The sequence below is a fragment of the Pygocentrus nattereri genome, chromosome 21, assembly GCF_015220715.1.
Source record: "Pygocentrus nattereri isolate fPygNat1 chromosome 21, fPygNat1.pri, whole genome shotgun sequence".
NCBI lineage: Eukaryota > Metazoa > Chordata > Actinopteri > Characiformes > Serrasalmidae > Pygocentrus > Pygocentrus nattereri.
The window spans coordinates 24079297-24094853 of record NC_051231.1 but is presented as its reverse complement, the minus strand read 5'-3'; the positions used below and the strand labels follow the sequence as shown (position 1 = coordinate 24094853).

Here is a 15557-nt window from a genome sequence, read left to right as displayed (position 1 = left end):
TCATTGTACAGAAACTTGCAGACTGGTTTCTTCACAATGGTGCTGATAGGAACCAGGGCTCACAATGTCTACAACACACATATAGCCATATTATTTTCTACCCAAAACCACCAGTGAACCTACACAAGGCTTCTGGCTTTGTAATGTTGATGATGGTAAAATAGTCATAAATCTGAAAAAAGTTTCCTTTGGGGGCTATTTTACCTTACAATGCCCTGCAAGTACCCCTCCGCCATTAATGGATTAAAATACTTTTTAAGCCAAAACTTAATCATGAAAGTATCATAAAACAATGTGCTGGATATCAGGCAGCATCTATCTAACCATTTAATGCATTAACTTTGTGTGAGAGAGCTTTTAAAAGTGGATGTCTGGTTCCTATCACCACCACTGTGAACAGTTCTGACTCAGCAAGTTACTCTAGAGCAGAGCATTTCCCACCGAACCGCTCTGGGTGGCTTTGCTTGCATCTCAACCACTTATTTATGTAGATTTTTTTTAAAAGTCAGTAGAGTTCCCCTTTAAGCAACGAAAGCTTGGTGTCCATACCACTGACACGTAGCTTCACTTGCACCTTTACGTTGCTCTTCTCCTGACATTGTCGCCATTTCCCCTCTATTTTCTCACAGAGGTCATTAAAATTCATATGGAAGAGAATGAACCTTCTTCATCTTTAGGTCGTCTGGCCCGAAGGACCCGGGCAGCAGCTCCTCAACGGTCATCTCCACATAGGAACCATCTGGCTTGGACAAATACACGTCCCAGCTGGCACCAAACTGACCACAAGACAGGCACAATGTTAGAAAATATATCCCTACAATCTCTCAGGTATTCAAATGAACTTTTGATGTTTCCGCCTCTAACAGGACTCACTTCTCTCATGAACTGCCTACAGCCTCCACACGGGGAAATGAACTGCTCACACAAGTCGCTGGAAAAGCAAAGCAAAGCAGGAGGATGAGGTTTTATTTTCAGGCTGTAAAACTATTTGTGCTCAAACTAAAACACATTTCTCCTGATGTGAGTTTGATCGTATAGACACCCTGAAGATGAAACTGATGAATAAGGAAACAGTGAAATTAGCCTGTAGTAGTTTTATTATTAGAATGCTCCGCTGAATGCTGATGTTTCATCGGTTCCCTACTGAACTGTCTGCTTCTTGTAAATGATATGTAAATTATGTGCTGGTAGGCTGGCGTCAGAGAACTTGTAGAGAGGAGAATTACTAATGAGTAGCCTGGCCACTTCCTATTCCGCCCGTTATATATAAAAACCAGGACTGCTAATCAGCAGAGGGTGCTCGCGAGTGAGTCCTCAATGAATGGGAGTAAATGGAGCTCAGTGGCTAAAACGAAAAGTTTAAATAGTTTCTAATCACTCGCCCAGAGCGAAGAAAGTAGAAGGATGTATTTCACTAAAAGAAACAAATAAACTCACCTATATATTTCCTTTTCTCTACAGCAAATGGGTTTTGGGCAGCAAAAGGCGGGCTTTACTGCTAGCGTATGATGATTGATTGGCGAGCGGTGCAGCTCATTGGCTGTTTGCGCTCACTGACTTCACGAACGCACATGACGCGCCTTTTAAAACTCCTATAGCTCGAGTTAGAAAGCTCTTAAAAATATAACAGTGGTGTTAAAATGCTTTAATCGTTATTATTATTGCATTCTTTTACATTTAAAATGTTTAAGCATTTATAAGCTATGATTTTGCTCAAATGCTCCATATCAACCCATTCATTTTGGACTCACTCAGTTCTTGGCGAGTGATTAGAATATATTTTAACTTTTCGCTTTTTTTTTTAAAGCTCCATTTACTCCCATTGATTGAGGGCTCCCTCGCAGACGCCCTCTGCTGTTCGGCAGGCCTGTTTTTGATATAACGGGGGAAATAGGAAGTGGCCAGGTTCCTCATAAACTGGCTCTGCCATGCTTGATTTCACGAACTGAAGCTGATTCTCATTTATGCTCAAATCGCGTTTGTTTCCACGTTGTTATTGTTTCATGAATCAGACACAGAGTAGTTGGTTCGCCATTAAAGTAGGTCAAATCTGCATTCTTTTTACACAATTTTGATGAATTAGGGGCTTTATGTACTTTGTTTTTTCAAAATATGTAGCAAGTTAGAATGACCAAAATACAAAGACGAAAAACAGTAGTGCCAGATTTAAAAAAGGCCATGAATAAAAAAACATGTAGAATGATGTTTTTAATTTAAGTTAAGCAATTTAAGAAGGAACTACTTAAGAAGAACATCAAACAATTGGTCAGAATAAGATATCTGGAGTTCATGAGCCTAACTTTAAATTCATGAATAGGATATACTTTATACCCCTTTGCCTACAAAAGATGTTTCCAGACAGCTTGTGCTTTAAATGTAAAACCCGAAAAGGGAAAGTTCATTCATGTCTTTTGGTGGTGTAAAAATGGCCATTTTCTGGTACAGAGTACACATTACAGTAGAAAATACTATTTTAGACAGTAGTCAGAAGTCCGCTGCCCTGTATGTTTCAGCAATAGGAGCAGAACATATTTTTGATATTAATGGCAAATTCTTGTTTCTAATGTTTTCATTTCTGGCAAAAAAAATGTATCCTAATTCAATGGACCAGCCCCTATCCACCAACTGTTGAGCAGTGGCTTTCCCAAGCTGCAAAGCTGCTTCCCTTGGAAAAATTGACCTACAACCTACGTCACCAAACGGACAAATTCTGGAAACATTCTGGACCCCCCTGTGGACTTCTTTCTTAAAAAGAAGAAAAAATATTCTTTCTTAAAATAATTGGCCATTATGTGAGATTTAAATGTATGATTGTCAAAACTAAGTGCAGTAAAAAATAAATAAGATGATGTCACAACAGTCTGAAATCCAATCAGCAACTTGGTACTATGCAGTTTATGCCGTTAATACACTGTTAGAAATAAACATACTCTGCAGGTACATGATTCGTTCATCAAGGTACAAACAATGTAAGTGTACCCTCAAAGGTGCAACATCAGTTTTAAGGTCTAATCGTGAACCTTAAATAAGTTTTTTTCCTAGTGGAAAAGTAGACATTTTTATCATTTATAAACTAATGTTTTAAAACAGAACAATAAAGTAAAAAGCCTGGAGATGAAACGGGGTGTGTGGAGTCAGTCCATCTTAGAAAATATAATTACAGTGGATTATGGTACAATTATGTTCCCTGACTAAAGGTACTGAGATGTACCCCTGAGGGTACCACCACAGTGACAAAAAGGGTACTGCCCCAGTGACAGCATCGTTTTTTTCTGAGAGTGTACATACTAGTTGTTGCTTACAGACTTTCTATAACTGCAGTGTAAATTTTTATAACACAAGCAGTTGTTTAGTGCTCTAAAAGTACTAACAAGACCATAATGTACATGACATAATATATCACAATAACATGTCGTTATATTGCCCACCCTTAGTGTGAACTCCTGTTCATGGGATGTTTGTTTCCTATATAAGAACAAAAGCTACTGTACCTGGCTATTGCAATAGCTTTGAAATCTCTGTAGCCTTCTGACACAGCCTTGGAGATGGCAGTCCGCTCTGCGCAGATTCCCAGGTTGTAACAGGCATTTTCAACATTGCAGCCTGTTTAGAGAAAATGGTATGAAAGTCAGATGTCATTACATTTGGCCAATAACAGTGAGATTACAATAACTTGATAAAGTCTAAACACATATACACACACACACACACACACACACACACACACATTATATAAGATGCTTATCCTTCTAGGTCGCAGAGGGAGCTGAAGCCTATCCCAACAGTCATTGGGCTAAAGGCAAGAAACACCCTGGACAGGTTGCCAGTCCATCGCACGTAGCTAGTTTAAAGAACAAAGTTTGGTTCCAGATGTCTCCTGAACACTGCTGGGATAGGCTCCAGCATCCCCCCGCGACCTTGACGGAGAAGCGGCTTAGAAAATGGATGGATGGATGTCTCCTGAACACTTCCAGCTACCGCATGGATGTGTTAAATTCCAACACCAGCACACTTGATTTGACATAATTATGCAGTGATTAGCCAAAGGTTTGGAAATGATTAAACATGCCCACTGACATTAACAAATGCTTTAATGTTATTTGTGTTTCTTATAATATTAGTATATGTCTGAGCAAATAACAAATGCTCAATAAACAGCATTTTTATTCTCCTTTTCTCAGATGCCTTAAACTTGTACACAGCACTGTGAAAAAGTCAGAGACCACCCTTCATTTGTTTAATTTCCTGTCAAAATGGCCATTAAGTAGAAATTATTTATTTTTTTAGGAGATATTTCTGAGGAGACTGTACATAACATAATGCTCTTGCATAAGGAAGGGGAATAAACTGGAGTTTCCAAAACTGAAGTTTAAGAAATGATTGAAAGATGCAGAGAAAATGAGACTCCTAACAATCGTGCAAGGCCTAAAAGACCACCAAAACTCTCCATCAGATAAACAGTAATTAAAGCTTTTGTCTTTGAGAGAGAGGAGAAAATCAAGCTCCACTCTTGTTTTCACGACAGATGCAGAAAATGCAAGCAACTTCTAGCAGTGAACTTTGGAGATGTTAAAAATATCCCTACAGATCACTGAAAGTAGTTTTAAAAAAAGGGAAAACACTGAACTGTGTGATATTATTTTTAGCTGTTAAGGCCTCTGTGTAAATGAATATTTGTACTTGATGGCTGTTTTGACTGGCAGTTAATATAAAGTAGTCTTGGACTTTTGCACAGCTCTGTGTATGATCAGAAGGTATGTAGGCTTTACTTTCTGTGTTTTTTTTTCTTGACACACGTGTGCCTGTGTGGTGAAGGATGTTGTTTGTTATTGGTTTGTCAATTGATTCACAGGCTGTTCTGTCCTATCACGTGTTCATGATACAGTGAGTCAGGCAGTCCAAACATCAGGTCTCCCTCAAAAGTTCAAGGCTGAGGGCTTGAGCAATTGTGGAATTTGTTTTTAAGTCATTTTGTTGATTTGTCCATGTGAGTCTCTGTGGTTGTCTGACGTTGTAATGCATCTGCCATTGGATGTAGCAAACTGCAAACATTAAACTTCATCTTTCAACCAGAAAGAAGTTACTGTTTATTTAATGATTTCCTTTTAAAGAAACAAGCACAATACTGGACTGTACTGGCTCACTGTCTCTTAATCATTAACACGGCAGAACATTATGAAAAACAAACATGACCATGGAGAGATGTTGTCTGAGCTTAAAGCCTATCTATCGCTCTGTATATATATGTAACCTCTTGCTCATCTCATACATCAAATATATATTTTTTCATCACTGCAGGGTAATTTTTCAGTTTTTCACCATGAAATGGTGGGAGCTGTGGCTTCTCTTCTTCATTCCTTCTCTAACTGACAGCCAGCTTAACTGAGATTAGGTGTAAGAGTAAAGCTTTTCTAAATTATGAATACGTTCTTGAGTGCATCAAAAACCCCTTACAGCAGCATCGTCATCCTCTCTTGACGCTCCTTATGTAACCAATAGCATTATTATTTAACTGCTCTCAAGGCTGAGAAGCTGTTGATTACGTGTAGAGAGGAATTACTGCGGACGCTGTGTAATTACTTTTGTTGAATATACTTTTAGATAAACTCAATTGGATTTCACTGTAGGAATGAATCAGCACTGGTTGTTAGTGTTTTTTGCTCTATTCTCCATCTCCTGCATCTGTTGTATGTGATTGATTACCACAGACAATACCTTCAACAAGTTTACCAGTACTTAGTTAAACAACAGAAAACTTCTTGACTGGAAACAGCTTATAATAGAAGTCAATGAGAAGATGCTGTAGCAAGTGCCCATTGGCTTCTGTTATGTATTGAGTTAACAGTCCAAAGCAACTTGTATGCTTCAGGTTAAGAGGTTTAATTTCCTGCTTCTCACCTGTAAACACCGTCCCATCACGGGTCAGGAGGGCAGCCCCTACTCTGAACTTGCTGTAGGGGCAGTAAGCGAAGCTCTTGGCCTCCAGAGACTGTCGAATCAGGCCCTTTACCCCAGAGGAGTTCATCTTTAGGCTGTTCTTCGGCCCATTCAGCAGCTCACGTCTCACTTTCAGGTCGCTCATTTTGCTTTGTGTGGAATGTATGTGACTTTACTACATCTTCACTTTGCGCTTTTGACTTTGAGTCCCTTTAGACCTCTATAGAGTTGATGTTTAGCCAACCCAGGTTCTTGGATCTTCTGTCCCACCCCGCACACACACATCCACCCATCCACCCGCCCCCTACCCCTTCCAGTCTGCTCTCCACATTTGAAGAGCTTTTCTATGCAGCTGGATTACATAACTCTGTGTCAAAGTCGAGATAGCGAGCTTTCGCTCCACTACACTAAGAAAGAGGGGGGGGGGGAGCGAGGCTGGTGTTTAAAGGTCATTGAGCAATGACAGTGATGTTTTGTGCGAAATCATGGTGAAATCATCTTGCTTTAAAAAAACAGCTTAAGATGAACTAGATGAAGCCCAACTTCACGGAAAAGATGCAATATTAGTTTTCTCATTTTCACAACCCAGGAGGAACCAACTGCAATGATAGCAAGGAAATATAAGGTTTTTGTAATTGCAGTTTGATCCTATGCCAGGACATTACGCAGAAGACTGTCAAAGAAATGCGATGGGAGTTGAACGAAGGATGTTATATTCATTACTACCAATTTGTTTATATGAAAAAACCGCAGCCAGATGCTTTTTGGTATTACCCCAGAGTCATTTACTGCCCTTTTTGCAGGGTGGAATAACATATCATCAGCATTTTAGTCTTGTTGGTTTGAACACAGGCCAAAACAAACAGCAGTCTCGACACAAACTGACAGTTTTCCCTTTGACGTAAGCTCTAACGTCTGTCTGACCATTAAGTGATTGTTTTTTGTTCCAGTCTTGTTCATATTGTTACGGGCAAACACTACCATAGCTATAAGATTTGGCCACTGGCACAAAATTAAAGAAGTCCCCATTTTCCCCATTTATAATAACTGACTATAAAAGTTAAATTAGCTTATGACTTGATATCTGGTCACTATATAGACAAATGTAGGGGTGTAAAAAAGCATTTAGTCACTCTAAGGGTGGCAATTCAACCTCATTAATCAATGGAATGTTATGTTTGCTAATCAAATATAATAATATTCAATTAAATGTGTACTTATTTTCAGGCAAACAAAATTCTCATGCTATTTTTAAATTTAACTTGACTAGAATGTTTATATTGTCAATATTCCTCTACTGTGTAAATCGTTCCTCCTGTCTCATCTGTGTATTCAATGCATTTTTAGCAACAATTCTGAATCATTGTATAATTGGTTTGTGGTGAAATTTGAGTATTCATAATGCACTGAATCATTTCCTAAAGAATCGTAGTGGAAACGAATAACTGTGAGGTCAGAGATTTACACTTCTAGACAACAATATTATACACTGTCCTGTGCAAAGGTTTGAACAGCCCAGTCAAATAACGTTTTGTTGATTTTCTAACACACCGTCCTCAGGGAACCCACTTAAGTATGGCAATTTTCTGCAAATTTTACAGCAGTTTCAGTGTATTTGCTGTGATAAACATAGTGGGGAAAAACATAAAATAAAAAAAATGCTGTATCTTTTACACAGGCTTCACTTTAGGGTTTTTTTCCATTAACAGTTTAAATTCACCGCGACCCTATCTGGACTAAGCGGTTAACGATGACGGTGATGATGATGATGATGATTCAGCAAATAAACAGTAACTGTGCATTAAAACGGGCAGAGAATGTGCACTTATTTTTAGGGAGAAAATCAACAAAACATCGTTTTTGCACACGACTGTCCACATATAAAAAGCACAAACAGTCTAGTCGGCGGTGGTGTCACTGATGATCCAGTTGATCCAGCGGATGTAGTTGCGAATCTTGGTGTAGACACCAGGGAAGTAAGGGTTGGCACAGCCGATGCCCCAGGAGACGATACCTTCAAAATTGCCATCGCACACAAGAGGACCACCGGAGTCACCCTGTTATCAGAAAGAAAGAAATGTCACAGTGGCCATGACCTCACAGAGAGTAGGTGGGTTGAGAACATGTGTTCATAAAAGTCTGAAGCTCAAAGTTTGCTTGAGTTTGTTTTTTTATTAATATTAAACAAATCTGATATTGGATAAACATATTAATGTTTATTTGCAGACAGCTGGGTTTATGGTGAGATCAAACAACAAAACTGTTTTTCTTATTTCTTAACATGGCACCGGATCAGTAGCCAGGATTTGTCGAAATTCAGATGTCTCTAAATTCAGACATCAGAATCAGTATCAGGAGAGAAAATGTTGGATCAGACTCAGAGCAGAGGCCTCTACAAAAGGGGCAGGGGTGGTCTTCACACTAAGCAAAAAAAGGGAGTCTGTCAGTTAAGCTCCGCCCTTTCACACTGAAGCTATGCACAGTGCAAGGCAGCTAACCAGAGTCTATTTACATCTGAGTCTTAAAGGCACAGTGACAAAAACACATGTTTATTTCTAAGGGATAAGGAAAGGATGGAACAGGTAAAAATGAATTATGACTGTTTTTGTACATAAACCCACACAAATGGTATAAGTTGAAAGAAATAAAACACAAGAAAAATTCTATGGTCTTATTTTTATATTTAAAATATTTTGAGAATATTCTTACAAAATCTCAGAATGAGAAATACATATATCCATAAATGTTTATAGGCATATCCAACCATAGTTCACTTGCCAATATACAGGGTGGGCCATTTATATGGATACACCCAAATAAAATGGGAATGGTTGGTGATATTAACTTCCTGTTTGTGGCACAAGATGGGTGGTGACCATGGCGGCCATTTTGAAGGTGGCCATTTTGGATCCAACTTTAGTTTTTTCAATGGGAAGAGGGTCGTGTGAATTTCACAAGAAAAACAATGGTGTGCTTGATTTTAATGTAACTTCATTCTTTCAAGAGTGGGAGAAGAGGGTTGCGTTGACAATCCAACACAATGGGCAGCACTTTGAACACATTTTATAAGTGGACAGAAACTTGTAAATAACTCATGAAAGAATAAAGTTACGTTAAAACCAAGCACACCATTGTTTTTCTTGTGAAATTCTCAATAAGTTTGATGCGTCACACGACGCTCTTCCCATTGAAAAAGCTAAAGTTGGATCCAAAATGGCCGACTTCAAAATGGCCGCCATGGTCACCACCCATCTTGAAAAGTTTTCCCCCTCCCATAAACTAAAGTGCCACAAACAGGAAGTTAATATCGCCAAGCATTCCCATTTTATTTGGGTGTATCCATATAAATGGCCCACCCTGTACTATTTTTTGCAGTGTAGACATTTGCGCCAGAATCACTAAATCTGCCCCTGTGAAGCAGGGTACTATCTACTGAAGGTGCACTCTGGGTAGGAGTTAATAAGGTAGAAAAATGAATTTGCACTGCATTCTTATAGAAAGAAAAAATGCCTTTGTCGTGTAATGGCTATAGACAAAAGGTTAAGGTTCAAATAGTTTGAAGATTGACTCACCTGGCATGAATCTTTACCTCCCAGCAGAGACCCGGCACACACCATGTTGTCTGTGATTCTGAAGTAGTAGTAGTATTGGCAGTTCGGGATTATCTGCACGTCCACAGCGCGGAGTACAGGGGACAGGTAGTAGCTGTAGACTTGTGTGACCCCCCAGCCGCTCACCACACACGACATGCCTTTGTACATTTGCGGGGTGTCCGAGTTTGGCAGCACTGCTGGCTGGACATAGGAATTCAGGTCGGCTGGCCGTTCAAGCTGACCACAAGAAAGCAAAGAACAATGACCTTTAGGACAGTCTATATAGACTGCTCAAAAAAATAAAAGGAACACTTAAACAACACAATATAACTCCAAGTAAATCAAACTTCTGTGAAATCAAACTGTCCACTTAGGAAGCAACACTGATTGACAATCAATTTCACAGCTGTTGTGCAAATGGAACAGACAACAGGTGGAAATTATTGGCAATTAGCAACACACACTCAATAAAGGAGTGGTTCTGCAGGTGGGGACCACAGACCACTTCTCAGTACCTTTCTGCTTTCTGGCTGATGTTTTGGTCACTTTTTAATGTTGGTGGTGCTTTCACACTCGTGGTAGCATGAGACGGACCCACACAAGTGGCTCAGGTAGTGCAGCTCATCCAGGATGGCATATCAATGCAAGCTGTGGCAAAAGGTTTGCTGTGTCTGTCAGCGTAGTGTCCAGAGGCTGGAGGTACTACCAGGAGACAGGCCAGTACACCAGGAGACGTGGAGGAGGCCATAGGAGGGCAACAACCCAGCAGCAGGACCGCTACCTCTGCCTTTGTGCAAAGAGGAACAGGAGGAGCACTGCCAGAGCCCTGCAAAATAACCTCCAGCAGGCCACAAATGTGCATGTGTCTGCACAAACGGTTAGAAACCGACTCCATGAGGATGGTATGAGGGCCTGACGTCCACAGATGGGGGTTGTGCTCACAGCCCAACACCGTGCAGGACGCTTGGCATTTGAACACCAGGATTGGCAAATTCACCACTGGCGCCCTGTGCTCTTCACAGATGAAAGCAGGTTCACACTGAGCACATGTGACAGAGTCTGGCGACGCCGTGGAGAGTGATCTGCTGCCTGCAACATCCTTCAGCATGACCGGTTTGGCAGTGGGTCAGTAATTGTGTGGGTTGGCATTTCTTTGGAGGGCCGCACAGCCCTCCATGTGCTCACCAGAGGTAGCCTGACTGCCATTAGGTATCGAGATGAGATCCTCAGACCTCTTGTGAGACCATATGTTGGTGCCGTTGGCCCTGGGTTCCTCCTAATGCAGGACCATGCTAGACCTCATGTGGCTGGAGTGTGTCAGCAGTTCCTGCAAGATGAAGGCATTGAAGCTATGGGCTGGCCTGCCCGTTCCCCAGACCTGAATCCGATTGAGCAAATCTGGGACATCATGTCTCGCTCCATCCACCAACGTCATGTTGCACCACAGACTGTCCAGGAGTTGGCGGATGCTTTAGTGCAGGTCTGGGAGGAGATCCCTCAGGAGACCATCCACCACCTCATCAGGAGCATGCCCAGGCGTTGTAGGGAGGTCATACAGGGATATGGAGGCCACACACAATACTGAGCCTCATTTTGACATGTTTTAAGGACATCACATCAAAGTTGAATCAGCCTGTAGTGTGTTTTTCCACTTTAATTTTGTGTGTGACTCCAAATCCAGGCCTCCATTGGTTAATAAATTTGATTTCCATTGATGAATTTTGTGTCATTTTGTTGTCAGCACATTCAACTTTGCACAGAACAAAGTATTCAATGAGAATATTTCACTCATTCAGATCTAGGATGTGTTATTTGAGTGTTCCCTTTATTTTTTTGAGCAGTGTGTGTGTGTATTTAAATCTATATTTTACCACATAGATTTAAATCTTTTGAAGTAGAGATAAAATGGTATTTTTATATTTTTTGATATAAAAAGTAAAATAGTATTCTGTATTTATTTACAATTTTTCTCACATTATCTTCCTCAAGACTTTATGCCTTTCTGTATGTTCATTTCATTCTCAAAGTTCTTCTGCCTTCTTAATCATTTTACAACCATCTATAATGATAACATTTCAATGTCTTTTGTTTTACAGATTTCTACTAATTGCCTGTGAAGTTGTGCAGATCATAGATCATCTTATACACTTATATGCAGCCGGATAACATTACCAAACGTTTCATTGTGAAAAAGCTAGCTACAGTATGTTGTAGGCAGAGGGGGGACAAGCTAATGTGGGGTAAAATGTAACATGGATATTTTATTTAGTTAATCAGGTTCAACTAGAACATGTCTTTAGTCAAGGCCTTGTGTTGTCATACCAACGTCATCTGCAAATGTGAATAGCAACTATTTTTGTACCATAAAAGCACATCAAGTGTTTTTGATCATTTACCTGAGCGTATAGGTTACAGAATTCACACCTATATTATTTTAATCATGCTCTTCGCTGTAATATAGCACAGTTCTGAAGCATATAAACAACTCACAGTGATAGCTAGTCAGACCAAAGTGCAGCCTCAACATGGCGGGGTTAGTTTTATGATGGTGTTACATTAAACTGTTCAAAGCAGGAAAGGAAAGACACATCCCACATATAAATTAAAAACTGTAATTTTCTGGGGGGGATATTACACACAAATCCATCAAAATAGCTGACTGCTGTTTTAAGGTAAAAAAAATAAAATAAAAATCAACATCCGGTTTGTTGCAGCATTGCAGTAAACAGCAAATATTCTTAAAACGGAATTCTTGTTGGGATGTTCCACCAGCAGTGGCAGAATTTTCCATTGTAGCTCTATTAAAACAAGAGGGTCTCTGATTGAAAAACAATAGAATTTCCAGTTTGCCATCATCTTTCCATCACACAATTAGCCCCTCCATCTGCTGGGATGTGTAAGGTGCTGGCATTAAAAAATGAATCTTGCTCAAATTTGTTTTTAGCAAAAACCAAAACATGTTTGATTGAGTGCCGCTCCACTACGTAATGTACCATTTCCCCACAGGCTTTGCTACAGGGACATTTTTGATTTTATCTAGGCCAGTGTTACCAAAGCCAGGACCTGAAGGCGCCACTGCTCTGCACATTTTAGGGTTTTTCTTTTCTCCCAACATATAGTCAGAACCAAAAGTTTGGGTGCCCCTAGTCAAATGACAACGCAAAGTGTATGCATCTTCTACAGAAGGCACATTTATCCACATTCTAATGTTTACATTTAGTGTTTGCTGGCTGAATTTAACATGGTGAAATGTGGCCTGTGCAAAAGTTATGACATATTTTGTATTTTGAATTTTTATTATAGTTTGAATATGTGTTTTCAACAAATGTGTTATTTGACCAGGGTGTGCAAACCTTTGCATAGGACTGTATGCCTTTCTGAACTGAAGTGAGCATACAAAAACTGAATTTGCACAGGGTCGGCAGTTTCCAGGACCAAGGTTTGGGAAACCCTGGTCTAGGCCAGAATAAATAAAATAACCACTGTTGGTAGTACAAACTTTCAGGAGCATGATGTCGTTATCGAACGTCCTGTAGTTGTAGAGGTAGTAGACCAGTGTTCTGGAGACGTTGAACACCTGCTCCACGCCCTCTTTCTTGGACAGATCATGCTCGGCCAGCACGACTTTGATCAGATAGTTTCTGTGGGACAAAAGAGTAGATTTTTAGCAGGATACTTTATTCTTTTGTCCCCTCAGTTTTGTTTATTGAGTTCATTGAATTATAATAGTTCACTTTAAAAAGCAATATTTAGGTTATTTGGATTCAAGTATGGTAAAAAAATGCAACAATATATAAACTCACATGTAAATAAAATAATAAACTAACCACACTCAGATATTATCCATGTCTCAATTAGACAATTGAGCCAAATGACATGCACAGGTCATTCTAAATAGTTAATGTAAGCCCTCACAGTTTTGGAGACTTTGTTCAGGTTGTGAAGGTTACTGGCAAGATCTAGGCAGGGGGAAGAAAATCAACACAAACTGCAACTCAGCTGTAATAAAGCTTAAGTGACATGACTGCGGTACTCACGGCTTCCAACAGTGGGCAGCAGACACCACCCACTGTGCGTTTATGAGCGTTCCTCCACAGTAGTGGTTGTTGTTGTACTGTATGGAGGCCTGATACTTAATAGAATAGGGCTCAACTTCTTGTCCTCCAATGATTCTTTGCTGTACAGAACCTGTGCACATGAAAAAAAGATATTTGGTCTTTTTTTGGTCTATGTTCAATTCTAATCTTTCTAATAACATCAAATACTGATTAAAATTAGTATACTCTAGCAGCATGAAAATGATTTGGTTCATATCCTCAGTCTTATGCCATTAGGCTCCGTGCACATTGTGTTCTGCCCAAAATGGACAGTTAATAGTTACATTAACTCAGCTATACATACTTAAAGGGCAATTCCACCAATTTTTGAAAATGTCAACATAAATCATTGAAATGTATACAAAGTCCTTTTAATGTGAAATGTTATGTTATAGAGACACATACTGACTCAGATTTTCTTTACAGTGGTGGTGATAGAAATCAGGTGAACTGAAGTGAACATACAGATATTTTTTTACATGTAATGTTAATAATGGTAAAAAAAAGGTGAACATTTTCTTAGGGCACTATTTTGCCTAATGACACCATGCATGCACCTGTCCAACATTAAGAAATAAAAAAAGAAACAGGCCAAAAAAGTTTTTGTACAGCTACTCTAGAACAATGTCTCTCACATCAGGCAGCATATTTGTAAACGTTTCACCTGAAAGCTTTCTTTCTCAGCCTTTATACCATTCAGACATTTGGTTCCTATCACCACCACTGTGAACAGTTCTGACTCATTCTACATGAATGACTTTGTTGACATCTTCATGATTAAATTATGTAAAAAGTGATAGTATGTCTGTGAGGAAAGTGAGCTACTTGTTAATTCCCTTATTCTGATTAATTTCCTTCTTTTCTGTTTATTCAGCCCATGTGCTGCTGTGCTTTTGCTCACATCTATCACTGCTAAAGTTTAGCATTTTATTTTAGACTAAAAAGATCCCAAAAAGAAAAGAAGAGTATCTAAGACGCTTCAGTTCCTAAGCTGATAGATGCAACTAAAATCCTGTGCTCATTGTAAGGATCTTTTAACAGTTGATTGTATCCAACACACCGACACACTTTCTACTAGTGTCCTAGAACCTCTTTTGGTACTATATAGAACCCTTTTTGCTAACACCGCATAATGTAAAGCCGGAGTTGAGGAACTTTACCTTGAATAATGGAAATGACGAGAAGCAGTGCATATTCAACACATTTCTTCATGATTAAAAAATCTGAAAGAGAGTTTTATACATTTAAGGAAAGGAAAATCAACCAGAGCTTTGTAGAGGGACAAAATATTACAATGTCTGCATAACTTAAGATGCTATATTAAGAAGATATTAACAAGATCAGGTTTTGTTGATTTGATTATAATAAATAATATAAAGGTTCCTGTATGGTTCTTGGCTTGGACACACAGGTCTAGGAAGAACCCCTAAACTGGCAAAGAAACGTTACATATGTGGAGGCTCCTTAAACTTTTAATGGTCCACCATCCGCTGAACGGTTCTTTGGATAACCAAAAATGGTTCTCCCATGGCATCTTTCCTAAAACCCTTTTTGGCACCTTTAGTTTTCAGAGTGTACCTGTCAGATGTACCCTTTCTCAATTATTTTGTGAAGTAGAATTACTTTATAATAACCTTTATCATGATAGTACTCACCTCCCAAACGAAGAGCAGGTCAGCAATAACAGGCGTGCTCCAGCATTGGTGACCCTGGGAAACCTTCTATTGCTTTTTATACTGTAACCGCATCTGTCCCTCAGGTATGATGGCTTGTTTGTGTGTTTTGTGTCTTCGACACGGACAGAGACAATAGTAAGAAGTGACTCAGCCCTGCCCAGCACGTTTCAATAGCTGTGGTGGACTCATTTTTTCAATAGGCACAAAGACCTCCGTTTAATTTGTGAAAGACCCTGATGCAATATTCACAGACA

At 39.5% G+C, this 15557-nt stretch overlaps 2 protein-coding genes across 2 annotated transcripts; both read right to left on the bottom strand.

Moving 5' to 3' along the window:
• Positions 1-220: 220 nt before the first annotated feature.
• cdab (cytidine deaminase b) lies at positions 221-6216 on the bottom strand. Its single transcript, XM_017712623.1, has 4 exons — positions 5899-6216; positions 3492-3603; positions 874-931; positions 221-776 (listed from the first exon to the last, which is right to left on the bottom strand). The coding sequence occupies exons 1-4, from the start codon at positions 6080-6082 to the stop codon at positions 636-638; spliced, it is 495 nt and encodes a 164-aa protein (XP_017568112.1). The 5' UTR covers positions 6083-6216; the 3' UTR covers positions 221-635.
• A 277-nt stretch (positions 6217-6493) lies between these two features.
• Positions 6494-15330, bottom strand: LOC108436238 (trypsin-3). Its single transcript, XM_017712613.1, has 6 exons — positions 15283-15330; positions 14788-14850; positions 13568-13718; positions 13030-13171; positions 9510-9767; positions 6494-7994 (listed from the first exon to the last, which is right to left on the bottom strand). The coding sequence occupies exons 2-6, from the start codon at positions 14837-14839 to the stop codon at positions 7836-7838; spliced, it is 762 nt and encodes a 253-aa protein (XP_017568102.1). The 5' UTR covers positions 14840-14850; positions 15283-15330; the 3' UTR covers positions 6494-7835.
• Between the last annotated feature and the right edge of the window lie 227 nt (positions 15331-15557).

Bases quoted from the DNA above. Each gene is read 5' to 3' on its own strand.
- cdab (XM_017712623.1), bottom strand. From the start codon at position 6,082: ATGAGCGACCTGAAAGTGAGACGTGAGCTGCTGAATGGGCCGAAGAAC. The intron at 3,604-5,898 runs GTGAGAAGCAGG...TTCTCTAAACAG, and splicing joins TGATGGGACGGTGTTTACAG to GCTGCAATGTTGAAAATGCC. The intron at 932-3,491 runs GTACAGTAGCTT...TTGCTTTTCCAG, and splicing joins AAAGCTATTGCAATAGCCAG to CGACTTGTGTGAGCAGTTCA.
- LOC108436238 (XM_017712613.1), bottom strand. From the start codon at position 14,839: ATGAAGAAATGTGTTGAATATGCACTGCTTCTCGTCATTTCCATTATT. The intron at 13,719-14,787 runs GTAAAGTTCCTC...TCATGTGCACAG, and splicing joins CGTCATTTCCATTATTCAAG to GTTCTGTACAGCAAAGAATC. The intron at 13,172-13,567 runs GTGAGTACCGCA...TTTGTCCCACAG, and splicing joins GCTGCCCACTGTTGGAAGCC to AAACTATCTGATCAAAGTCG.